At 37.9% G+C, this 27,713-nt stretch overlaps 1 protein-coding gene and 1 pseudogene across 11 annotated transcripts in view; both read right to left on the reverse strand.

Moving 5' to 3' along the window:
* Nucleotides 1–27,713, reverse strand: part of ZCWPW2 (zinc finger CW-type and PWWP domain containing 2) — a 186,357-nt gene that overhangs the window by 125,866 nt on the left and 32,778 nt on the right. For all 11 annotated transcript variants that reach the window (XR_011527122.1, XR_011527125.1, XR_011527124.1 and 8 more), the window contains exon 2: nt 552–905. Coding sequence is in view for 6 of the 11 variants with exons in the window: in XM_070575929.1 (XP_070432030.1) it covers nt 552–905 (354 nt within the window). In the remaining 5 variants the exon portion in view is untranslated. The remainder of the gene's footprint in view (nt 1–551; nt 906–27,713) is intronic.
* On the reverse strand, nt 22,977–27,475 carry LOC103564309 (SIN3-HDAC complex-associated factor pseudogene; annotated as a pseudogene).

The following is a 27,713-nucleotide window of genomic DNA, read 5'->3' on the forward strand; positions in this document are numbered from 1 at the left end:
AAGAAAAAAAATCTTTCAGTCATCTAGGCAACAATTACAGAATATACATTTATTTCAAGATAGGCCATGATGGGCCATAAAATAAGATTCAGTGAAATTCACTACAACAGATTTAAATTAGAACTCAACAACAAGATATTTAAAAATCCCCGGATATTTGGCAATTTAAAAGTACACTTCTAAAAACTCACTTCAAAAAAGAAATCACAAAGAAAATTAGTACATATTTCAAACTGAATGGTAATAAAACACAACATATTAAAATTTGTGGTATGTAGCTAAAGCAGTGTTTAAAGACAAATTTATAGCTTTGTCTATATCAGGAAGAAAAAAGATTTGAATCAGTTACCTAACTTTCCAGTTTAAGGAACTGGAAAAAGAAGAATTGAACGCAAAGAAGTCAGGAAAAGAATAAGGATGAGATCAGAAAACAATACGTGAGAAATCAGACAAATGAGAAAAAGTTGATTCTTTGAAAAGTTTTAAAAATTCATAAATGTACCAAGACTATACTTCAATAGTTTATTATAAAACAACCACAAAAACCTTACCTTGGCCAATTCTGTAATTTTACCAAAACCAGGCTTCCAAGAGGGAGCTGTGAATAGACAATCTTAAACCCACTTTGACGAAGCTGAGACTCTTCAGGAAAGTCTTCTTCAGAAATGGAGCACTTATTATATCTTGAATCAGTGTTCATGAAGCAGTACCATGGCTCATTGTGATCAACTTTGGCTGCATCCTCACTTGACAACAATCTCCATTTCAAACAACTTTCATTCTCACATTGAACCCACACTTTGTTTACATACATGTTGTTTTCCACTGAGGAATCCATTGCACTGTTACAATACTGTACTATTATCTTACTATCCAATTTTTCTTTTTCCATAAATGCATTGAATCTGAAATATAAATAAGAGGAAAATAGAAGGATAAAGATTAGGGAGTATAAGGAGAGAAAGTTCAAACCAAAATCTGAGAAATAGCTCTTTGATATCTTCTTTGTCCACCCCCTCTCTATTCTATAAAGACTAAACATGTAGAACATGTGATGTTTCCACCTTCCCAGAAACAAAGGAAAAAAATAGACGCATAAATCACTCTGGGGACAGAATGCTCCAAAATTAAAAATAAAAAAGTATGATGGAGCAGAAGAGGAGTAGAAGTTAACTACAATATCTACTAATCTACTACGTAGTACACATCTCGTAGGTATCCAATACTTTTGCCATAATAATAGCTAAACCTTATTGAATGCTATGAGCCAGGTATCATTCTAAGTGCCTTGTGCACACAGCTTATATAGTCTTCCCAACAACCTTAGTATGACCATTTTTAGAGAGAAAAGTTAAGTAATTTGTTTAAGGTACCAGAGTTAGTAGATAGTAGAGCTGGGATTTAAATGCAGGCACTTTGTTTCCAAATTCTGTGATCTTATCCACTAGGCTGTACTGTCTCTTGGATATACAATTTTTAACAATTTTTTGGTGGAATCTTAGAGTTTTTTATATATGAGATCATGTATTTGGCAAACAGAAAAAATTTTACTTCTTCCTTTCTGATATGGATGTCTTTTATATCTTTTTCTTGCCTAATTGCTCTGGCTAGGACTTCCAGTACTATGTTGAATAAAAGTGGTGAGAGTGGGCACCCTTCTTGTTCCTGATCTTAGATGAAAAACTTCCAGTTTTTCACCAGCGAGCATGACGTTAGCTGTGGGCTTCTCATATATGGCCTTTATTTTGTTGAAGGACATTCCTTCTATACCTAATTGGAGAGTTTTTTATCATCAAAGGGTGTTCAATTTTGTCAAATGCTTTCTCTGCATCTATTGAGATAATAATATGATTTCCACCCCCTTCATTGTGGTGTATCATGTTTATTGACTTGAATATGTTGAACCATCCATGCATCTCAGGGATAAATTCTATTTGATCATGGTGTGTGATCCTTTTAATGTGCTGTCAAATTCTGTTTGCTAGTATTTTATTGAGGATTTTAGCATATACATTCATCTGGGATACTGGCCTGCAATTTTCTTTTCTTGTAATGTCCTTATCCAGCTTTGGTATCAGGGTAACGCTGGCTTCATAAAATGAATTTGGAAGTGTTCTCTCTCTTCAATTGTTTGGAAGAGTTTGAGAAGGACGGCCACTAATTCTTCTTTAAATGTTTGGTAGAATACACCAGTAAAGCCATCTGATCCTGGAGTTTTCTTTGTTGGGAGAATTTTTGATTACAGATTCAATCAGCTTACTTGCTATTGGTCAGTTTAAAATTTCAATTTCTTCATGATTCAGTCTTGGTAGGTTGCACGTTTCTAGGAGTTTATCCATTATTCTAGGTTATCCAACTTTTTGGCATATAATTGTTCACAGTAGTCTCGTGATCCTACATATTTCTGCGGCATCAGTTGTAATGTTTCTTATTTCATTTCTGATTTTATTTGAGTCTTCTCTTTTTTTCTGTTAGTCTAAAGGTTTGTCAATTTTGTTTATCTTTTCAAAAAACCAACTCTTAGTTTCAGTGATCTTTTCTATTATCTTTCTAATCTCTCATTTATTTCTGCTCTAATCTTTGTTATTTCCTCTGTCTACTAAATTTAGACTTAGTATTTCTTTTTCTAGTTCCATCTGGTGTCAACTTGGGTTGTTTGAGATCTGTCTTTTTTCTTAATGAAGACTTTTTTGCCATAAATTTCCCTCTTAGAACTGCTTCTGCTGCATCCCTTATTTTTAGTATGTTGTGTTTCCATTTTTGTTTGTCTCAAGATATTTTTTTTTCTTTTGGTGAGGAATATTGGTCTTGAGCTAACATCTGTTCCCAATCTTCCTCTTTTTGCTTAAGGAAGATTGTCACTGAGCTAACATCCATGCCAACCTCCCCTACCTTGTACGTGGGATGCTGCCACAGCATGGCTTAATGAGCAGTGTGTAGGTCCACACCCAGGATCCAAACCCATGAACCCCAGGCCAACAAATCAGAGACTACAAACCCAACCACTACACCATCAAGCTGGGCCCTCAAGATATTTTTTTATTTCTCTTTTGATTACTTCTTTGACTCAATGGTTGTTCAGAAGCATGTTGTTTAATCTCCAAATATTTGTGAATTTTTCAGTTTTTCTCCTGTTACTGATTTCTAGTTTCACACCATCGTGGTCAGAAAAGATGTTTAATATGATTTCAATCTTCTTATCTTTGTTAAGACTGGTTTTGTGGCCTAACATATGATCTATCCTGGAGAATGTTCCATGTGCACTTGAGAAGAATGTGCATTCTGCTGCTGTTGGATGGAATGTTCTGTATATGTCTGTTAGATCCTTTTCATCTAAACTATAGTTTAAGTCCACCGTTTCCTTATTGATTTTCTGTCTGGATGACCTATCCATTGCTAAAATGGGGTATTGAAATTCTCTATTATTACTGCATTGCTGTCTATTTCTACCTTCAGATCTCTTAATATTTGCTTTATATATTCATATGCTCCAATATTGGGTGTATAAATATCTTCAATTGTTATGTTCTCTTGATAAATTGACCCCTTTATCATTATATAGTAATCTACTTTGTCTCTTTTTACAGTTTTTAACTTAAATTCTATTTTGTCTGATATAAGTATAGCCATCCTTGCTCACTTTTGTTTTCCATTTGCATGGGATGTCTTCTTCCATCCTTTCACTTTCACTCTATGACTAGAGAATTAGTCTATTTAAAGTAATTTTTTTTTTTTGGAAGATTAGCCCAGCGCTAAGATCCAATGCCAATCCTCCTCTTTTTTTGCTGAGGAAGATTGGTCCTGAGCTAACATCCATGCCCATCTTCCTCTTCTTTATATGTGGGATGCTTGCCACAGCACGACTTGATGAGCAGTGTGCAGGCCTGCACCCAGGATCCGAACATGTGAACCCCAGGCTGACGAAATGGAGCGTGCAAACTTAACTGCTACACCACTGGGCTGGCCGCCAATTTAAAGTAATTTTTGATAGGGAAAGCCTTGCTTTTGCCCTTTTAATTCTCTTCTGGGTGTTTTGTAGATACTTTTTTCCTTTCTTCTTCTCTTGCACTCATCCATTGTGATTTGATTTTCTCTGGTGGTATGCTTTGATTCTTTTCTCCTAATCTTTTGTGTATCTACTATAGCTCTTTGCCTTGTACTTACCATGAGGCTTACATAAAACATCTTACAGTTATAACAGTTCATTTTTAAGCTAATTTCAATTGTATACAAAAGCTATACACATTTAATCCTTGCCCTCACATTTTATCTTTTAGATGTTATAATTTACATCTTTTCATACTATGTATCCATTAAAAAATATTGTAGTTATAGTCATTTTTAATGCTTTTGTATTTTAACCTTTATACTAGAGTTGCATGGGATTTACATACTGCCATTATATATTATTGTGAATTTAACTTTATATTTACCTATACTAGTGAGTTTTATACTTCCATGTTTTCATATTACTAAATAGCATCCTTTCATTTCAGATTGAAGAACTTTTTCTAGCATTTCTTGTAAGGCAGGTCTAGTGGTGATGAACTCCTTCAGCTTTTGTTTCTCTGGGAATATCTTTATTCTCCTTTAATTTTTTTTTTTTTTTTTTTTTTTGGTGAGGAATTTTGACCTTGAGCTAAGATCTGTTGCCAGCCTTCTTCTTTTGTTGCTTGAGGAAGATTAGCCCTAAGCTAACATCTGTGCCAATCTTCCTCTATTTTGTATGTGGGTTGCTGCTTCAGCATGGCTTGATGAGTGGTATAGGTCTACACCCAAGATCCGAAACTGCGAACACGGGCTACTGAAGTGCAGGGTGCCAGATGTAATCACTACAACACAGGTCGGGTCTCCTCTCTCCTTCAATTTTGAAGGCCAACTTTGCCAGGTAAAGTATTCATGGTAGGCAGTTTTTTTCTTTCAGAATTTTTAACATATCATCCCACTTTCTTTTGGCCTTCAAGGTTTCTGCTGAATAGTCTTATAGTCTTATAGTCTTATGGGGGTTCCCTTGTACGTAACACGTTGCTTTTCTCCTACTGCTTTGAAAATTCTCTCTTTAGCTTTTGAGAGTTTGATTATATAATGTAGCTCTTTTTGAAGTATCTTCTTTGGTTTTCTTTAGGCTTCAATCTGGATGTCTATTTCTTAACACAGGTTTTGGAAGATTTGAGCCACTATTTCACTGAATCATCTTTCTATGCCTTTCTCTCTTCTTCTGGGACTCTCAGAATGCATTTATTCACCCACCTGATGGCGTCCCACAAGTCCTTTAATCTATCTTAACTCTCTTTCTTCCTTTTTCTTTTTACTTCTCTGATTGGATGATTTTCAATGACCTGTCTTCAAGTTCACTGATCCTTTCTTCTGTTTGATCTAGACTGCTGTTGAACTCCTCTATTAAATTTTTCAATTCAATTATTGTATTCTTCAGCTCTATGATTTATTTTTCGTATTTTTCAAATATTTCCTCTCTGTTGAAATTCTCACTTTGTTCATGCACTGCTTTCTTGACCTCAGTGAGTATCTTTATGACCATTATTTTGAATTCTCTGACAGGTAAGTCTACCTCTATTGGTTTTATCACTGGGATGAGCCAGGGGGAGAAGGCACAGGAAGTTCCCATTCAGGGAACATGTCCATTCAGGGTCCCATAGGACTACTGATGATGTGCCCCATCAGGTCCCAGGTGTAGGCTAATTAGAAGCCCAACCCTTGGGCAGCAGCTGGGAAAATATGCAGTCAAATCTCTTCCAGGGAGAAACTGGGAACCTTATGGTTTTTCATGCTTCCTCTCTGCTGAGGCTAGAGGGGTAGTGGGAGGAAGTGCTCACACATCTGTTAAAAATTGCCTCTTTGTTCTCTGTGGTGAAGAGACACTTGCAAATACTCCACCCTTTTGGCTCACTGAGCTGAGTGATCTGGGAGGCAGCCCTCAAGTGGCAGCCATATAAGATGGGAGCTAGATATATGGACAAGCTCCTTCCAAAGAGAAGCTGGAGACTTGCTTTTATCATTGGAGTGAATGAGGAGGGAGAAGGCAAGGGAAGTACCCACATTCCCTTTCAGGTCCCTGGAGGAGCCCAGTCAGCTTCCAGATGCAGGCTGATTAGAAGCGCAACACTTGGGCAGCAGGTAGAAAAAATATGTAGTCAAACCCCTATAAGGGAGAAACTGGTAGCCTTGTGTTTTTGCCTGCTTCCTTTGTGTGGAGCCCAGAGAAATAACCATGGTAAGTGCTCACACTTCTGTTTAAAACCACCTCTTTGTTTAATATGGTCCTGGGAGACTCATAAATGCTGGGCCCACTGGCTCAGAGAGCTAGGTGATTTGGGAGCCAGGCTTTGGGTAGCAGCCATAAAAGTTAGGGATTTAGCTGAGTGGTCCAAATCCTTTGCTCCTCAGGGAGAAGCTGGCAATTGGGGTTCCTTCCTGATTGTAAGGTGCTGCACTGGAGGTTTATGGCACAAGTGTGTCTCAGCTTTTCCTACTCATTTCAATGTGGGTATTTTCTCAATCGTTCAATATGCAGGAGCCACTCAACTAATTTCTGTATCTCTCTCTGAGGGAACTGATTTGTGTGTAGCTGTTTACTCAGTTCATCTGTAGGAGGAAGGAAAGTCCAGAGCCTCCTATTCTGCCATGTTGTTGATATGCTTTATATTTTGTTTACATTTACTTTACCTCCAGGAAAATATTAAACAATAGTAGTAATAGCAGATATCTTTATCTCGTTGTGTCTTTGATAATATTGAAGCATAAATCTGGTCATCAAAAATGGAAGAAATTAGGGGCCGGCCCAGAGGTGTAGTGGTTAAGTTTGCATGCTCTGCTTCGGCGGCCTGGGGTTCATGGGTTTTGACCCCAAACATGGATCTACACAGTGCTCATCAAGCCATGCTGTGGCAGCATCCTACATATAGAAAAAAATAGAGGAAGACTGGCACAGATGTTAGCTCAGCGACAGTCTTCCTCTAGCAAAAAGAGGAAGATTGGCAACATATGTTAGCTTAGGGACAATCTTTCCCACCAAAAAAAAAAAAGGAAGAAATTAAAATTATTTTTGTTGGGGCTGGCCTGGTGGTGCAGTGGTTAAGTGCACATGTTCTGCTTCAGCAGCCCAGGGTTCGCCAGTTCGGATCCTGGGTGTGGACATGGCACCACTTGGCAAGCCATGCTGCAGTAGGCATCCCACATATAAAGTAGAGGAAGATGGGCAGGCATGTTAGCTCAGGGCCAGTCTTCCTCAGCAAAAAAAGGAAGATTAGCAGCAGATGTTAGCTCAGGGCTAATCTTGCTCAAAAAAAAATAATAATTTTTGTTAAGGCTTCCAGGACACCATCATCCATCCTCCACAAGGCCCCACAGTGGGCTACAAACAAAGCAGGAGGAGGAGGACATGACATTGGCCACTGAGTGAAGGGCTATTAACTCAAAAAACAAATATAAAGAGAGATGTGGAAGTTTTGCGTTTTTTTTTTTTTTAAGACTGGCCCTGAACTAACATTTGTTGCCAATCTTTTTTTCTTGTTTTTTCCTTTTCTTCTTCTTCTCCCCAAAGCCTCCAAGTTCACAGTTGTATATTCTAATTCTAGGTCCTTCTAGTTCTGCTACATGGGACACCGCCTCCGCATGGCTTGATGAGTGGTGCCAGTCTGTGCCCATGATCCGAACCGGCAAAACCCTGGGCCACTAAAGCAGAGCACACAAACTTAACCACTTGGTGAGGGGGCTGGCCCCCAGAAGAGTCTAAGTCTAAGGCAGGTATTGGGAGTCTGTGTGGACAACTAAGCTGAGGGTGAAGAGTTGGGGTACAGTTCTAGAACAATGAGATTATCCACTACAAGTTCATTCAAGAACCTTCTATTTATATTTACTTAATAGATAATAAAAATAGGATTTATTGATATTTAACATCAAATTGAAACTAGAATCCTCATTCAGACCATATATAAGCAGGTCATATGTCTTAAATGGGATATGAGGTCTCCTGCCGGAAAAGTGGAAGGTACCATAACTCAGAGTTACCATACTGTATTGCAGTCATATATAACTAGTTAAAAAGGTTTATAGATTATATTATCTAAACTATCCCTCACAAAATGGAGGCACTTTAAAATATTTCTATAGAAACAGCATATTGAAGAGAATACTAATAATGCAAATCATTAAAGTGCAAGAAATATGAAAGCAGAAAATGATTACTACCTGTCACTCAACTGCCTAGGATTTTGTCCTTGCAACCATTGTGCTGCTATAAAGGAGAAAGTACTCGAAACTTATGGCACCATATCAATGGAAAGCTTAGGAAAATCTATTATGATAGCCTATTATAAAATGCTAAGGGGATTAAAAGATTACTTTTAAATGGTAGATAAAATTTTTAGATTTTCTTAGAAAGTTGGGTCTCACAGTGGATAATACTGAGAAGATAAATTAACACTAAGAAAATGTCATTATTACTTAAATAGTGATACTCATTTTCAATTGTGTCTAACCTAAACCTCTAGGTATTTTAGATTTGACATAGTTTATCCAGGCTAATAGAATTTATAATACAGATTATAAAATCCTTATTCTTTTCAAACCAGATTCTCATTATTTCTACTTCCTTTTCTCCAACACTTTCTTGGTTTTCAAAAGTAGTGCCATACACAGAGCATACAAATGAAGAGGACAGAAAGAATGTGGTCAGGAGAGTGCTAGAGTCCTCAAAGAGGTGCCTAAAAAATCATGCCTAAGCAGTTTATACTTTAGTTTATAAAGATATTGACAAGAGCAAAGCTATGCTAAGCACAACACTTGCTTTACTCAACTTCTGTTTTTCATTTTTTATTTCATAACTTAGCTAACAAATTCAACTAGAGAATTCAGAAGAAAATTTCAAAATTAAATTTTGGAAAATGGAAAACATGGAGTGACTATTGAAAATTATACAGCCATAAGTTCAGGTTGTATAGTGGTTTATTTATTCATTCATTCAAGGCAATAGTTATGAATGGTTACAGACACTCAAGTTTTAGTCAGACAGCTCTACCACTTTTTACAAGGCAAATTAGTTAACCACTCTAAAACTCTGGTTCCTTATCTGGGGATAATAAGAGTACTACCTCTCTGGGACCTCTTATATAAGGACACTAATCTCAATCATGTGGGCTCTGCCTTCATGACTTAGTCACCTCCTATTACCATCACTTTGGAGGTTAGGTTTCAATATGAATTGGGGGTGGACACAAATATTCAATCTATAGCATTCTATCCCTAGCCCCCCAAAATTCATATCCCTCTCACATGAAAAATACATTCATTCCATCTCAACAACCCTAGAAAGTCTTAACTCCTTCTAACATCAACTCAAAAATCTAAAGTCCAAAGTCTCATCTAAATATCATCTAAATCAGATATGGGTGAGACTGAAGGTAGGATTCATCCTAACGCAAATTCCCCTCCAGCTGTGAATTTGTGGAATAAAACATGTTATATGCTTCCAAAATACAGTGGTGGGACAGGCATAGGATAAGGCATTCCCCTTCCAAAGTGAGAAATAGGAAAGAAGTGACAGGACCCTAGCAAGACTAAAACCGGAAGGCTGGAGAATAATCCTTTTAGGCTCTGTGCTCTACCCTCCAGGCACACCGGGATTGTGGTCCCGCCTTCCAGATCCACTGGGGTGGGTTCTACCCCCACAGTTTTGCCAGGTAGGGGGTCAGCCCCCAAGGCTTCAGGTGACCTCCCCCTCCTTGGCTTTGGGCAGCCTACTCCCATGGCTTTGCTTGGTACAGCCCGTACCACAAGCAGCTCTCACAGAGTCACATGCCTGAGGCTTCCCTGGGCTGGAATCACTTGCAGGTGGCTTTACTGGTTTGGGTCATGAGGGTGGCCCCAGCCCCACAGCTCCACTGGGCAATGCCCTAGTAGGAGCTGTCTGTGGTGACTCTGACCTTGCAGGGATTCTCTGCCTGGGTCATAAGCCACACAATCTAGGTCGAAGTAGCCATGCTTTCATGGCTTGTGCACTCTGTACCCAGGCAGAGACAGCACTACAGGGATAGCAGCAAAGTTTGCTGCCTGTGCCCCCTGAGCAAGTGGCTACTGCAGCCTATGCCATGGGGACCCACTAGAGCTGGACCTGGGCAATCAAGGAGCACTAATGCAGGGAGCAAAGGCCTTGAGGCAAGGCTGGCAACATGTGCCAAGGTCCCATAAGTGCCCATGGCTCCTCCTTTGAAATAATTCTGCCCTCCAGGCCTTGTACTCTGGGCCTGTGATGGGGGTGGCGGCCCTGATGATCTCTGAATTGCCTCCTTCTAGGTCTTGAACAACAGCACCCAGCTTCAGTTTAGATGGCTAATTTCCTTATCAGATGGATCTTTGGCCACACCTTTCATATTCTCTCCCAAATAGTTCACTGATTCTTTTCAATATGGACAGACTGAGAATTTTCCAAATCTTTAAGTTTTGCTTCCTTTCTGATTAATAATTCCATCTTTAAGTCTTTTCTCTCTTCTCACGTTTTATTATAAGCAGTCAAGAAGAACTAAGCTGCACCTTCAACACTTTGCTTAGATACTTCCTCAGCCAAATATCCAGTTTCACTGCTCACAAGTTCTATCTTCCATGAAACACAATCTTTGCCACTTTATAACAAGGATCGCCTTTCCTCCACTGTCCAATAAAATGTTCCTCATTTCTATCTGAGACCTTATCAGAATGGCCTTTACTGTCCATATTTCTACCAAAATTCTGTTCAAGATTACTTAGGTGTTCTCTAAGAAGACTGAAGCTTTCTCTATAGTTCTCATCTTTTCTTTCTGAGCTCTCACCAGAATCATCCTTAATGGGCTTAATGTAGACTTTTTCTAGCAAGAACTTCAAAACTCTTCCAGCCTATACACATTACCCAGTTCCAAAGCCACTTCCACATTTTTAGGTATTTATTATAGCAGTACTTCTCAGTACCACTTTCTACTTTTGTCCATTTGTACTACTATAACGAAAATACCATAGACTGGGTGACTCACAAACAATAGAAGTTTATTTCTCACAGGTCTGGAGGCTGGGAAGTTTAAGATCAAGGCACCAGCAGATTTGATGTCTGGTGAGAACCCACTTCCTGGTCCATAGATGGCTGCCTTTTCGCAGTAACCTCATTTGGTGGAAGGGGCAAGGCATCTCTCTGGGATCTCTTTCATAAGGGTATTAATCTCATTCATGAGGGCTCCACCTCCTAATAACCATCACATTTTGGAAGGACACAAACATTCAGCCTATAGCAATAATCAAATGTATGTTGGTTTCTGAAGGGATGGGAAGGTTTCTACTGATAAGGGAGGACAGGGGCAGACGAACAGAAGATTTCTGTTTTGGGCAAATGGATGAACAGTGGAGTTAATAACCAAATAAGGGACATAAATATAGAGGAACTTGAGGTTTGGGGAACAGGAATAATATATTCTTTTTGGTCTTGAGTTTAAGATGCCTGTGAATCTATAGACTGGGTGACTTACAAACAATAGAAATTTATTTCTCACAGGTCTGGAGCCTGGGATGTTCAAGATCAAGACACCAGCAGATTTGGTGTCTAGTGAGAACCTACTTTCTGGTTCATAGATGGCTGCCTTTTGCTAGAAAAGCAATTTGAAGTATGGGTCTGTTCCTCCAGAGAAAAGTTCTAGAGTCACACAATAGAAAGTCAGAGTATAAACTGGTTACCAGAAATCCTAGGAATCTACTCACTCTTAAATGCCTGCCCATTTGACTTTTACCGCATGTTTCTTTCAAAGGAAACCATTTTCTAATCACTTAGTCCAAAGACTTGTTCTTAAACCTCTAACGACTACTGCTTTGTTTACTGGTTCCTCTTTCTTCCCTTAGCCGCTAAATGTAGGCCTTTTCCAAGGTTCTGACTTCCAGCTTCTCTTTCTATATTATCTTCCTTGGGGATTTCACTAGAATAGCTTTGACACTCTCTCCCATGCAAATAGGTGCCAAATCTCCATCTCAAGTCTCATCTTCACAGCTACATTCCAAATAATTTTGACACTGTCACCTGGATTCTCCTCAAGCACCCTGACCTTGGGCCAAATTGATTTTTCTTTTCTTTCAAAACAGTTTATCTTTCCCACTACTTTTATCTAGGCTCAAATTTCACTTTGAAACCGCCTACTTCCTCATCCCCTCCATTTAAACAGGTGTCATTTTCTAATAACTTGAAGATTCAAAAGATTTCTGTTTATGCTCCCACCTTTTTAATCCTACAAATACATATCCAGCCCAGCTCCTCATTAGTTCACATATACTGCTATAAAAAGCCTGCTAACCAGTTGGTCTACTTTTTCTCTGTCTCCCCATTAATTCTTTCAACTCACTGATAACACTTTTTTTTTTGAGGAAGATTAGCCCTGTGCTAACATCTGCCGCCAATCCTCCTCTTTTTACTGAGGAAGACTGGCCCTGAGCTAACATCCGTGCCCATTGTCCTCTACTTTATATGTGGGACACCTGCCACAGCGTGGCTTGCCAAGCGGTGCCATGTCCGTACCTGGGATCTGAACTGGTGTACCCCAGGCTGATGAAGCAGAATATGCAAACCTAACCACCGCGCCACCGGGCCAGCCCCTAGGTTAATCTTATAAACTCTTAATAACTGGTGCTCTTGCTAAAAAAAAGTATATTATTTTCCACTGCTAACATAATTGGAAATAAGAGCCCCATTTTGTATTTGAAATCTCCACAGTATAACTCAATAGTGTAGTAGTTAAGAGTATGGGTTTTATTACCAGTCAAACCTAGATTAAGATCTAAGAACATCAACTTAATAGTTGTATAACCTTGGGTAAATCATTTAATATCTTTTCATCCGGAAAGTGGAAATAATACTAACACCTACCTCATGGAGCGTTCTTAAAGTTCAATAAAATAATGCATGAAGGGTACATAGCAAGAGGCACAGTACACAGTAGGTCCTCATTAAATTACTGCTAGCATTACTTTCTTTTACTAGTCTTTCAAACTGCATCTTACGTTATTTGATATTCCCCATATCCAATGTGTTCTGTCTCTATACCTTTGCTCATATTATCTTCTCTACTCTATCATTTCCTTCAATGGCCTATTTTCAAGACTGACCTCAAATATCCTCTCTTGCAAGAAGTCTTTCTGGATCTCCCCAATCAGCTGCATTTCTCCCTGCTTGACCTTCATGTCTTAACTTCTGGTATTTACAATATTCTGATTCATATTATACTGATGTATACTTGCTACCACTAGACTTTAAGCTCTCTGAGGGCAGAGACATTATTTTTATATCTCTAGCAATGAATGAGTTGATGATAGAAACATTGTTCTCCATGTGTTGATCCCAAAATATCCAAATAGTGCTTTACATGCAGGAATTTTTCATATCTCTTCCCTAACTTTGCCCAATCTCTTCTATATTTCTGTGGAACATCTGGAACTGGCTAAACATCCTAACAGATAAGAAATGGATTAATGAGCAATTTTTTTTGATAACATTACAAAATGCATTACTAGTTAAATTAAATTTATTCAAGAGACCATCAAGGTCTATAGAACTCCACTAAACAGTTCTAAGCAACTCAATATGGAACAATTAATATAGGAGTTTGTAGCAATAAAGTGAAATTCATGAGCCAAAGAAAATAAGAAAAGTCCATATGGATTTTACATAAATTCTCCAAAGATTTCTGTATTCCATGAATGTTATTTTAGAATGTTACAGCAGTCTAAAAAAAATTAGAAAATAAGATCAATTCCTCTTGAACTGAAATATTACATAGTTTCACTGTTCAATAGAACAAAGGTCTTTAAGATGGGAGTATAGCCAATATGAATTCTTGTGAAGCATCAATTTTTATTTCAATGTATATGTATTTTGTGAGTGATGTATCCCAGATGGTAAAATTACAACATACCCAAGGAGTTCTGAACAATATCAGAATATAATGAGACACTGTGAATAAATACAGAATAGGAATGAAGATAAATGGCTACCTACAATAGAAGTTGTTTTTATTGTTTGTATATGAATGAGAAAAATAATGATGGTTCTTATAAACAAAAAAAAGGTGTCATTATTCTTTTGCTCGCCAACATTGTTTTTATAGGAAGTGTATCCATTTTTAATCACAGGCTATCCCAGATGACTTGGAGTCAAAAATGTAGTTTCTAATCTTGGTTGCGTAACTCTCTAGCTGTGTAGTCTCAAGAGGGCCTCAGTATTCTTATCTGTAACATAGGAACATAGGACAAGATGATCTCTAAAAACTTGTCCTGCTTTAATGTTTCTTGATTTATCCATTCTAGCTCCTCCTCAAAAATCCTCTACTTCCCCTGCTGGATTATCAGGGGCCCTGCCATGTTCTTTTTAACTATGTATCCGAGTCCAAATTTCATCAGCCATCTTTTCATCACAGCTGCATTAAGTCTTGTCAGTTTTGAAGATTTGCTAAACCTTATTTGCTTTGAAGTATGTGGCGGTTTTCAGCGTTTATTCTGTTTTTGGTTCATATATAATCTCCCTTAACCTGGCAATCATGTTAGTCTAAAAGGTGTATTTCTTGTCAATCATTAACATCTAGCACTCTTCATCACCTTCAATCCCAATTTGGAGTCTCAGTCTGTTATCTTCCATCATCTATCCTGAAAGATGCTTTTACCACTATCTTGAAGGCAATTAAATATAGCAGATAATGAATTCTCTCTGGCAAATTTTGATAGAGTGTTTCACTGTCCTTCCCACGTAACCAGTTCAATATGATGTTATCAACTCTGAAGTCAGAAAGTCTAATAGGAGTCCAGAATCTACCAATTACTGGTTGTCTAACTTTGGGAAATTCATTTAACCTCGTAATTTTATCTGCAAAAATTATATTTCATAGAGAGGTTGTAAAGATGAGTTTTTAAAAACTAAATGTATGCAATAGAGCACAATAATAGGAATAAAAATGCTTTTGTACTAGGGACAGTCAAGTTTAGAAGTTCCTCCAATACTCTCAGAGTTGGAATTTTGTTTTTTAATTCTTAGGAAGATTCCATGAGGAAAAACAAAAACCAAAATACAGAGAAAGGAGGTGAGGTCTATAGTAGCAAAATGAGATAGGGGTTCTACAGGGATGAATTTGAAGAAGTTGCCTATCAATCTAGCAAAGCTTAAAACTATATAAATCTATAATTTTTAAATGGTAAAGAACTATTTGAAATTCTCATACACTAACAAAGTGTAAATTGGTGGAAACTATGGGAGGAAAATTTTACAATATGTAACAAGGGCCTTTAAAGTGTACCCAAGTAACAACAGAATTTCATCCAAGTTAAGTTGCTGATTTTGACAACTACATTATGGTCATGTAATAATAAGAATAATTCCTTGTTTTTGGAAATACACACTGAAGTATCAAGCGGTAGAGGGGGATCATGTCTGCAACTTAATCTTTATACAGATTGCATTCTTTGCTGTGTGTGGTCAACCCCTCTAGCACCAGCAAGCCAAACAAGGAATGTAAGATGCCAACCCCACAGCCACCTGTGAGTATGATGGCAGGTGGGTGTGATGGTTAGCTTTATGTGTCGACTTGGCTGGGCTGGGGTACCCAGATATTTTTTTCAAATACTACTCTGGATGTTTCTGTGAAGGTTTTTGGGGGAAGAGATTAACATTTAAATTGATGGACTTTGAGTAAAGCAGATTACCCTCCATAATGTGGGCGCCTCAACTAATTGGTTGAAGGCCTTATCAGAACAAAAACTGACCTCCCCAGCAAGCAAGAGGGAATTTTGCAAGCAGACTGCCTTTGGACTTGAGATGCAACTTTTCTGAGTCTCCAGCCTGCTGGTTTAACCCATCAGATTTTGAATTCACCAAGTTTCCACAATCATGCAAGTCAATTCTTTAAAATAAATCTCTCTTTATATATATACATATACTGTTGGTTCTGTTTCTATGAAGAACTATTACAGAGGGTAAGTAAAAACATCACATAGCTCACATTGAAATTGTGCAGCTTCTTCTTTCTTCTTCTTTTTTTTTTGGTGAGGAAGATTGGCCCTGAGCTAACAACTATTGCCAATCTTCCTCTTTTTTGCTTGAGGAAGACTGTCACTGAGCTAACATCTGTGCCAATCTTCCTCTATTTTGTATGTGGGACACCACCACAGCATGGCATGATGAGCAGTGTGTAGGTCCATGCCCAGGATCCGTACCTACAAACTGTGGGTCACCAAAGTGGAGAGCACTAACTTAACCACAATGCCACCATGCTGCCCCCAGTAGCTTCTTTCTTTATTAAGCACTCTTATGGGTGTTGTCAAGTTTTTATTATATTCCAGAGTTCCAAAAAATTTCTAATAGTTTTTGCCAGCTTAATCATTGTTTTCAATGCAGGGACAGATTTTTTGGAGTTCCCTACTCTGCCATTTTCAGTGACATCACTATGACTTACTCTTAAATGATTCAATATATATTCCCAAATGTATATTGAATATATATTCCCAAATGTTAATATTTGGGAATATTTGGTAAATCTGGGTGTAAAGTAACTGAGACTTCTTTCTTCTAGTCTTGAAACCTTTCTCTAAGTGTGAAATTATATCAAAATAAAACAATTTTGAAAATGTAGCTATCTTGGAGACTTCAAGATGGAAGACTGAATACATGCCAGAGTCTTCTCATCCTACTCGAAGTGCCAGGAAGTTACAGATGAGTGTATCTCCATATCTCCTAAATGATATAATAACTAAAAATCAAAACAAGAAAAACAGTGCCCTCCACTCTCCAGAAACTATGAGGAATCCTTCCATGAAAGAAGGTAAGTGGGAATGAAGAAAAGGAAGCCACAGTCTAAAACATGCACAGAAGAAAATGCCAACAAAGATGGAAGTTGGTACAAGGGTGTACTAAGCCTACAAGTGTCAGATAATGAAAACAGGAGGGGTCTGGGACAACCGCAAAAGTGATCAGTTGGTAAAGTAGAACATACTGGGTCATCTCTCTCTGGGCCAGGCAGTAAGCAACAGAGAAGTCTGTCATCAGGGAAAGGAGAGATAGACAACGCTGGGGTGAAAGGGTAAAACAGGAGCTTCAGGGAACTAGCAACACCCAGGAAGAATGGAGAGTTCTCACTATACAGAAGAAGCTACTAGCTCACGCCATCCAGGAGTTTTGTCCTACCATTTCCCCATCCATATTTAGAGAAGAGCTCAAGTAAAGAGAGAATTCATAAACAATCTCAAATACATAGGTGAGCATTCAATCACAATAATCAAAGAGAAAAGACAATAATGAAAGAGAGGAAACAAATCCAACAAAAGGAAGAACTCATTACCTATAAATAACATGAGCTTAATAAAGCACACAGGACAGCATTTTAGAATATCTACTAGCTTCAGAAAGATATTAAAGGATATTCATTTTTAGAAAAGAATAAACAGAATATCATAGAAATTTAAAATATGATCACTAAAATTTAAAAAATCAATTGACAGGCTGATTGTCAAAACGGTCAAACTAAAAATCGATGAACTGCAAAACAGAGCTAAGGGTTTTTCACCGAATTCAACCTAAACCTAAAAAATAATACATAAGTATAGGAGAAATGAATAAATTAGGAAACAAGTAAGCAAAAACAAAGAACCAATAGAGTTGATCAAAGTGGACTGCCACACAGAAAAATATCATAGCCTAGGTGGCCAAACAACCATCTTAAATAACAGAACACAAATTTATTTTTTCACAGTTTTGGAGGCCAGAAGTCCAAGGTTAAGGTTTCAGCTGACTTCATTTCTGGTGAGAGCTCTCTTTCTGGCTTGTAGATAGCTGCCTTCTCACTATGTCCTCTCTCGCACAGCCTTTCCTTAGCATAGAGAAAGAGCTCTGCTGTCTTTTCTTATAAGGACACTAATCCTATCAGATCAAGCACCCGCTTTTATGACTTCATGTAACCTTAATTACTTCCTTAGAGACCCCATCTCCAAATATAGCTATACTGGAAATTACAGCCTCAATATATGAATTTGGGGGCAGACAAACATTCAGTCCATAACAATCAATAAAACCAAAGCTGGTTCTTTAAGAGCAAATTCAAAATTAAATCGTATTAGAAACATAACTATAGAATCTTAGAAAGATTTAAAAGTTCCTAGAGGATACCTTGTATATAATTCAAAGGAAAATTTAACTTTCTTTTTTTTTAAAAAAAAGATTGGTAGCTGTGCTAACATCTGTTGCCAATCTTTTGTTTTTCTTCTTCTCCCCAGAGTACCCCCGGTACATAGTTGTATATTCTAGTTGTGAGTGCCTCTGGTTGTGCTGTGTGGGATGTGGCCTTAACACGACCTGACGAGCGATGCCATGTCTGTGCCCAGTAGCCGAACCAGTGAAACCCTAGGCTGCCAAAGCAGAGCGCGAGAACTTAACCAGTCGGCCAGCAGGCTGGCCCCTAAAAGGAAATTTAAAAAGCCAGATAAGGAGAGTATAAGAAAAGACTATGTTGATCTCATTTAGGAAAGCAGACTTTAAATCTACTAGTTAAAGCAGATCAGATCTGTAAAGTAAATCAGATCTATTAGAATATCAAGAGTAACTAAAGCAGTCCTCAGAAAAAAGAACAAAGCTGGAGGCATCACAATCCCTGACTTCAAAATATACTACCAATCTAGTAATCAAAACAGCATGGTAGTGGTACAAAAAAAGACACACAGATCAATGGAACGGAATTGAAAGCCCAGAAATAATTCATACATCTACAGACAGCCAATCTTTGACAAGGGAGCTAAGAACATATAATGGAGAAGGGAAAGTCTCTTCAATAAATGGTGTTGGGAAAACTAGACAGCCACATGCAAAAGAATGACAGTAGATCATTGTCTTACACTATACACAAAAATAAACTCAAAAAGATTAAAGACATAAAGGTAAGATGTGAAACCATAAAACTCCTAGAAGAAAATACTGGCAGTACACTCTTTGATATCAGTCTTGGCAGGACCTTTTCAAATACCACATCTACTCAGGCAAGGGAAACCAAAGAAAAAATAAACAAATGGAATTACATCAGACTAAAGAGCTTCTGCAAGGCAAAGGAAACCAGGAACAAAATGAAAAGATAATCCACCAACTGGAGAAAATATTTGCAAATCATATGTCCAACCAGGGGTTAATCTCCAAAACATATAAAGAACTCATACAATTCAATGACAAAAAAACAAACATCCTGGTTAAAAAACAAGCAGAAGATAGAGGCAGAGGATAGGAGAGACATTTTTCCAAAGAAGATATACAGATAGCCAACAGGGACATGAAAAGATGTTCAACATCATTAACCATTAGGGAAATGCAAGTCAAAACTACAATGAGAGATCATCTTACACCTGTCAGAATGGCTATAATTACCAAGAAAAAAATAACAAATACTGAGAGGATGTCAAGAAAAGGGAACCCTCATACACTGCTGATGGGAATGCGAACTGGTGCAGCCACTATGGAAAACAGTACAGAGATGTCTCAACAAATTAAAAATGCAAATACCATATGACCATATGTCTCTTGAAATCACCAATTCAAAGAGACTTACACACCCCTAGGTTCATCATAGCATTATTCACAATAGCCAAGATGTGAAAGCAACCCAAGTGCCGATCGACTGATGAATGGATAAAGAAGATGTGGTATATATATACAAAGAAATACCATTTAGCCATAAAAAAGACAAATTTATCCCATTTGCAACAATATGGATGGATCTTGAGGGTATTATGTTAAGCAAAATACGACAGAGAAAACAAATACTACATGATTTCACTCATATGCGGAAGATAAACACATGGACAAAGAGAACAGATGAGTGGTTACCAGAGGGAGGGGGATGGGGAGTAGGCAAAAGGGCTAAAGGGGCACATATACATGGTGATTGATAAAAAAGTATACCTGAAATTTCACAATGTTATAAACTGTTATGACATCAATAAAATAATTTTTAAAAAAAGAAGAATATTAAGAGAAAAATTGATGAAGGTCAAATAGGCAATGAGAAGTAAGAGTTAATTAGTCCAAGACTGGTTCCCTGAAAGCTGGCCTCCAAAATATGTGGCATCTTACAAAGCTCCGTGGAAAGTGACTATGGTCCAGAGCCTAAAACAATCAATACTGGTCAACCACAATGTTTGGACTCCAACTCCCCTCAACCCAGGGAAAGGGCTGGTGCTAAACCAATCATGTGTACTGACGTGTCCTACTGGTGTGGCTTACTTGCATAGCAAACCTACTGTTCACTTGCAAGATCTTATAGCTGTGACCACAAGGTTTATATTTCACTTAGGCTAGGACTTCCCATCAACCTTGAGTGTCATGCCGTCAGGACAGTGTTGGAATCAAAGTTTTGCCACATCATATTACTATTGTATTCTGCTCCCTGATCACACCAGGGGAAGTGCTGGTGTTTCTCTAATTATTAATTCAAAGCTCCATAGCTCAATGGTCAAGATCCCTCCAATGGAATTTGGCATAAGGCCCTAGTAGATTGCTATGCTTTGTTTCAGAGTGGAACAGGGCAATGGAGACTCACCACTGACCCCCGTCCCTGTGAGCTTTCTCTAGCAAACACTGCTCCAGCAGGTCTGAGATGTGTGCTACTTGACCACCTGCATTGTTTGCAATGACATACCACATTACAGATTAAAGAAGGAAAACCATATGATTATCTTAATATTTGCTGCCCCAAAAGCACGTGAGAAATTCAACATTCATTCATGATCTTTACAACAAAAAATAAACGTCAATTTCAACCCAGAAGCATTTATAAAAATAAATTCCAGATTGACTAAACATTAATTTAAAAAATATAAAGTAACATATATAACACTGAAGTAGAAATGTCTTTGTATGTAAAGCATGAAGTCATAAAAGAAAGACTGATAAAGTTGAACACGTTGAGATTAAATCTTCCGTGTAACTAAAACTAAAAAAAAACTAAAACCATAAAATAAATTGAAAGGCAACTTGAAAGAGACAAAGACGAAATATTTTCAATATACAGAGGTATGAATATTCAGAATACACAGAGTATGAGGTGAATGTAGAAAAGCTTCAGGAAAGCAGGGAAGCCTCAAGGTTGTTTTTCTGTTTATATTATTTTTTAAATTTTGAAAGACTAAATTTATTTAATATCCTAAAGTCTGATTATTGGTATCTAACAACATAAAAAGTACAAAACAGATTTGTGATGTCTACTATATTAATACAAAGTTTATGACTACATATAGCACATTCCTTGAGCAAAGAGAAGGGAATTTTTAAAATCCAGCTTTAAAAATAAGCACTGAGTCACATTTTTATAAAGTAGGCGAAACATTCTTGTCTCATTATAAAATGTCTGAACTGGTGGTGTTTTTTTCTTGAGCTTTTAGAAAAGCAGCAATGAGAGTACTTTAGTTTGGGCTCAGACAAGAGAGGCTTTTAATGAAGATTTTAGAATTACAGAGCCCACAGCCAGGATTCATTAATCACCTAACATCTCAATGTTTAGAAAGCCTGACTAAAAGAAGCCATCCAAAATCCAACCTGCTCAGCATTAATACACATCTCTTTTCTTCTAGTAGAATTTTTCCTTAATATAAAATGAAAAAAAAATTCTAATACGTTAAAACAAGCCAAATGCCCACTCTATACAGGTAAATACCTCACAAAGGTCAAAGGTCCAGAGCTAAAAGTGAATTGTGCAGGTTTTCAGTGAAATCATGAGTCACATAATACAAACAAAAATCAACTATTTACATACATGGTAAGTCCTCTAAGAAACGTACTCGAAGAAGCATTAACCTTTCTTTTGTGCCATTTTGAAGACTTGCACATTTCATTTTTCCGATAGGGTAACATTTTAAGAGAGTATATTAGCTACTATGTGGTAATGCTTTGGTCCTACTCATACAGGATCCCTTATCTCAAAGATGAGAGTTTCCCCAAAGAGGAGCTGTGCTTCTGCTTCAGAAGTCACATATAAATTAAACACTTTATCAAATATTAACATAAAGGGAGGCGAAAAAGGATGCAACACAGACAGTCAAGTTACCTCTTTGTATATTTAGGAATTACTTTCTCCTTCAAGGTATTTACACTAGAAAGCTGAGTGTGTCCTGATTAATATTTCAGTAGTAAAGGTATGCGCGATCAGAACTTCAGCAAAATCTTAATTCAAAATTGTTAACAAATACTTCTAGTGACAAGACTACGTGATTGAGTTATTACAAATTTATTATTATGAGAGATGATAGTCATCTTTGAAAAATGCTTCAACTACTGCTTCTCAATATAGAAGAATAAAACTACATATGGTTTATCATGCAATTAATCCTATTTCTGTCCCTGAAATTCCCCTAATTTCATTCAGTAGAAGGGGATTTAAAAATTTAAGAGCACTTCATAGCAGCACTCAGCTTTCCTATGAAACAGTATCTTAAATATTATGTATACTTTTTTATCTTATAGTAAGCTATATACTGGCTTCAGAGTTTGTGGAAATGGAGAAAAGAAGACCCAATTTAAAACCATTCTAGAAATTGTCTTCTAGCAGAATAGCAAGTATCTAAGTCAAAAACAAGACAGCCACTGTTAAGGGCTGAATTGTGCCCCGCACCCCCCACTCCCGCCTTTAATAGGTTGAAGTTCTAAACCCCAGTACCTCAGACTGTAACTGTATTTGGAGACAGGGTCTTTAAAGAGGTAATTAAATTAAAATGAAGTCATTAGGGTGAGTTCTAATCTAATCTGACTGGCGTCCTTATCAGAAGAGGAATTTTGAACACAGACGCACAGAGGGAAGATGATGTGAAGACACGGGAAAAACAGCCAAGGAGAGAGGCCTGGAACAGATCCTTACCTCAAGAAGCCTGCAAGGAACAACTCTGCCAACACATTATTTCAGACTTCTAGCCTCTAGAACTGTGAGAAAATGTTGTTTAAGTCACCCAGTCTGTAGTAATTTGTTATGGCAGTCCTAGCAAACGAATACAGCCACTTTCATCATTCTAAAATCTAAACAGTTTCTTTACTCCCTTTCTACATAACCCTCAGTACCACTCCTCACTGGAAATGGGTAGAGGCTCTGCCCGCTGCTCCCCTCTCAGAAGCTGCTTTCTTATTGATGCAGCAAAGCTTAAGAGATGTGTGTCAAGGAGGACTACTGCAAAATGCCTCTTATAGGTAAACCCACAACATATGTTCTGCCTTTTCCAACACACGAGATTAAACAGGAAAAGACACGTGTTAGAACCAGAAGCCATCTCTGTATTAGAGCCATCGTCTGACTGGTAACTGCAACAAGGAAATTGGGCTGGAGAAGTACCTGAGGTGGTACCCGGGGCATCAGAATTGTGAGGCTGAAATCCTTCCTGTAGTTTACTGGCCTGGTTGCTTCTTTATCCTATTTCCAAATAGAGTTTTCACTTTCTTTGGTTTCAATATAGAGTTTAGACTGGGTCCTGCCCTTTTATCTGCCACATGATTCCAGTCTTGTTTTCATTTTTATCCAGCTGGCAGCTTTTTCTATCTTTTCACAAGTAGTACTCAACCACTGCAAACATCTTCTGAAGGAGTCTCATTCATCTGCAAACAGCTCTGGAAGTCCTTTCATCATTCACTGTCACTAAATTGAGAAGCGGAGAACCTAGCTCTGTAAATCCAGCAGCCCTCTATACATCAGTACATCTTTGGCTTACAAAACTAAACATCTTTTCTTCTAGAAATAGTCTTCCAAAAGCAGCCCTTCCACACTCAATAACATTCCTGAGGGATGGAGTGTACACCAGGTCATGCCCCTACCCGACATCTACTCCTTCTCCTCTCAACTGCCTCATCTAGGAAGATTCTCTCCATGAGATACTTTTTGTTCTTTTTAACAAAGCAGCAGCATACAGCAAAACTTTGAAAGCCTAAGGAAGGGGCAGTATCCACAGTTGTGGGTGAGGTAAGTGGGTATTACAAGGTGCTGAAGAATGCTTAGTATCTAAATGCATTCTGCACTTGGTGGGACATATAGGACAGGGATATGAAGGTTAAAAATATAGCTTCATCTTTCCCTCCTCAGCTCCTATTTCTAGGGAATAATTTTTATTTGCTCCTGGGGACTTAGTTGGCTGATAGATAAAAATGCAGACCTGGAGGGGCTGAGAATGCTCTTTATAGAAGAAAAAACATGAAGATGTTGTAAGGCTTGATTTGGGAGAGTATAAGAAGCAAGAGGGAATGAACTAAGGAAGTGACAGGTCAATTTTTTAAAAAAATGAGTTTTGACGAAAAGAAGTGAGCAATTCCTGCTGTTTGGAACTCTGAGGAGGACAGATGGGTAAACAGAACTTTTAGGAGTTTACTTAATAGTAAATGAGGACTTCCTCCTCTGCCACCCCTTCAAGAGACTTCATAAAGACTTAAATTAATAGTCAATGATTTTTTTTTCCTAAGATCGGCACCTGAGCTAACAACTGTTGCCAATCCTTTTTTTTCCCCTGCTTTTTCTCCCCAAATCCCCTCAGTACATAGTTGTATATTTTAGTTGTGGGCCCTTCTAGCGTGGCATGTGGGATGCCGCCTCAGCATGGTTTGATGAGCAATGCCATATCCGCGCCCAAGATCTGAACCAGCGAAACCCTGGGCTGTCGAAGTGGAGTGTGCAAACTTAATTACTCAGCCACGGGGCTGGCCCCATATTCAATAATTTTAAAAACAGAATTTGTATTTTTTTAAATGTGACACTGAGCTGGCCTTATTAGGAGCAGAACAAAAAGCCTTAGATTTGAGGTATATTTGAAGGACTTCCAGATGGGATTTTGGACCAATGGTAAAATATTCAAGCCTGCTTTGGAATAAATCATTACCCTAAAAGAAAGTCACAAATTAACCTTCACCATAACCGTCCAGGGGATTGGGTACTAACCTTTTAGAAGTTATGATGTTTCTTTGAGAATTACTTTAAGGCACAAAGAAAGTGAATTCTAGTCAAGAATTCAGGGCTCAATACTTACAGATGAAAACCAGATTTAGGCAGCATTACATGATTTCACTAAATGGAGATACTCTCTTAGGGAGTACAGGCTAAAAATTCATTTTAAACTAGTCTTCAAAAACAGCTAATTGTTAGAGATTGTGTCTTTCCTGGTCTGAAAGAGGAGGTCTGCAGTGGAAATAATTAGACTGATTCAGGGTTCATCTTTTTACTGGCTATGATTGAAAACACTGAAAATCGGGATACTATGCTACTATCATCCAGCAGGCTTTGGAACCACTAATAGAGGGTGTTTACCATCACAAACCAGAAACATTAATAAGTAACACTGCCAGGGATGGAAGAAAAGGCATTTGAGTTGTGGTTGGAATAAACCAAATGCTTCAACAGTGTCAGGCCCCAGAGGTTGAAAAATGCTGGAAATTAAGTGAGGATCTATAAAATCTAGGATTTGGAATTCACAGTGAACTCAAAGCCACAAAGAACTACTTCTGTGGGAGTATTTAAGTCTACTTCTGCCCCTCTTCTTGCTCCCAAGAGAAACTGTACACTGCAGGGTAAAGATTTGCTGGAATTCTTAGATTAACATCACATAGCAAAGTAAAGGGAAAATAATTTACCTACATATTCAGACTTTGAGATTTTTGAAATGAGCCCTCCAGCAAGTTATGGAGGAGTAAAAACGAAGAATTAGAAAAGGCAGGATCAGGTTAGTGCAGGAGATATGTAGATAAGAATTACTAAACAAATTACACTTTACTACTAATAAGGAACAAGTCTTAAGAAAAGCAGTGAGGAGTGTCAGGAGCAATTCAGGGCACAAAGATGATTCAGTCTCCTAAAACATGATCCTTAAGTAGCCAAGTTCCTGAGCTTGGGCCAGGTTCTTCACTCACAACCAGTGGACTCTCAGAAGTAGCTCACAGCCCAATGCATAAACTTTCAGCAGAATTAGCTTTCAGTGTGATACGGCTGCCCACAAATGGAATTGCTGTGACCATCCACACATATTCCTCCAGAGCTCACAAATCTCTTTGTGAGAGGGACAGATATAGTTGTAACCCAGGATTGTTCAAGACCTTGTAATGTGGATAAATCCTCACTTTTACTTTGATTATGGAAAGTTGGGGCACCTATTTGAAACTATCCCCAAAAGAGAAAGGGCTGGCTGAACTTTCTATTTCCCTTGCTTACAGAAGAAACAGATGTATGTGTGCGTGCATGTGTGTAGGAAGGGGGTGGGAGATACAAATACCTTATAAACCTCATACTTCAAAATTTTTCTCCTTGGCATAAGATCTATGTTGATAGCAGAGCCAGATTTAGACAGAGATCTTGACTCTGAAGCTCTTTTGACTTTTCCAAAGCAAAATCAAACACTAAAATTAAATTACTTATAAATTATTCACCCGTATTTAATTTATACCTGAAATTACTCATATGACAGAAATGTAAACCCCTTGTTTTCAGCTAACATCCAGTCCCTTAGCACTCTCACCTTCTGACTTTCAACTCTACTTCTCTATTTCTACTCACTTCATTTTAACCACTCTCTTCCACAGGCAATTTCTCCCAGTAACTTGTCACCACCAAAATATCAATTGCAAGTTTCTCTGATCCTCTTATTCTCCCAACAATTCCACTAAAATCAATCATTTTGTCAAGTAATGCAATCATACACTATTTCAGTCCTATCTTCATTTGTATCCTTCTCCAGCTTTGATTCTATGGCCCGTCATTAAAATTACTCCCTTAAAAAAACCTTCAAAAACCTCTCTCCTTTTGACCTTCTTTGGATGAACTCAATGATCCTTTCTCTCCCGCTCCCTCCTGTACCTGAGCAACTGAATGTTGCATGGGATGACTGGTCTGATTTTTAAAAAATATCTAACAGCTTTATCGAGATATAATTCACATACCGTACAATTAATTCATTTAGGTATACAAAATTCAATAGTTTTTAGTATATTAACATAATTGTGCAACCATTACCACATTCAATTTTAGAACACTTTCTTCACCTCACAAAGAAACCCATCAGGAGTCACTCCCCATTTCCTCCCAAATCCTCCAGCCCTAGGCAAACGCTAACCCACCTTCTCTACACATTTCCTATTCTGGACATTTCATATAAATGGAATCATGCAATATGTGATCTTTTGTATTGTGTATACACATATACATACACAGAATATTAGTCATGCATAAAAAGGAATGAAGTATTGATGCCTGCCACACTGTGGATGAATCTTAAAAATGTTATACTAAGAGAAAGAAGCCAATTACACTTTGCTTATCCATTTACTAGTTAATGGATATTTGAGTTGTTTCCACTTTTTTGCTATTGTGAATAGTGCTGCTACATATGTTCATGTAAAAGTTTTTGTGTGGACATGTTTTCATTTCTCTTGGGTACACACCTGGAGTGGAACTGCTTGGTCATAGGGTAACTCTATGTTTAACATTTCGAGGAACTGTTGTTTTCCAGAGCAGCTGCACCATTTCACATTCCCAACAGCGATGTACCAGGGTTCCAACTTCACTTCCTCACAAATCCTTGTTGTCTGCCTTTTTAATTATAGCCATTCTAGAGGGTGAGAATTAGTATCTCATTTTGGTTTTGATTTACATTTCTCTGACAGCTAATGATGCTGAATATCTTTTCATGTGCTTTTTGGCCATTGGTATATCTTCTTTGGAGAA

The sequence above is a fragment of the Equus przewalskii genome, chromosome 15 (genome assembly GCF_037783145.1).
Source record: "Equus przewalskii isolate Varuska chromosome 15, EquPr2, whole genome shotgun sequence".
Lineage (NCBI taxonomy): Eukaryota > Metazoa > Chordata > Mammalia > Perissodactyla > Equidae > Equus > Equus przewalskii.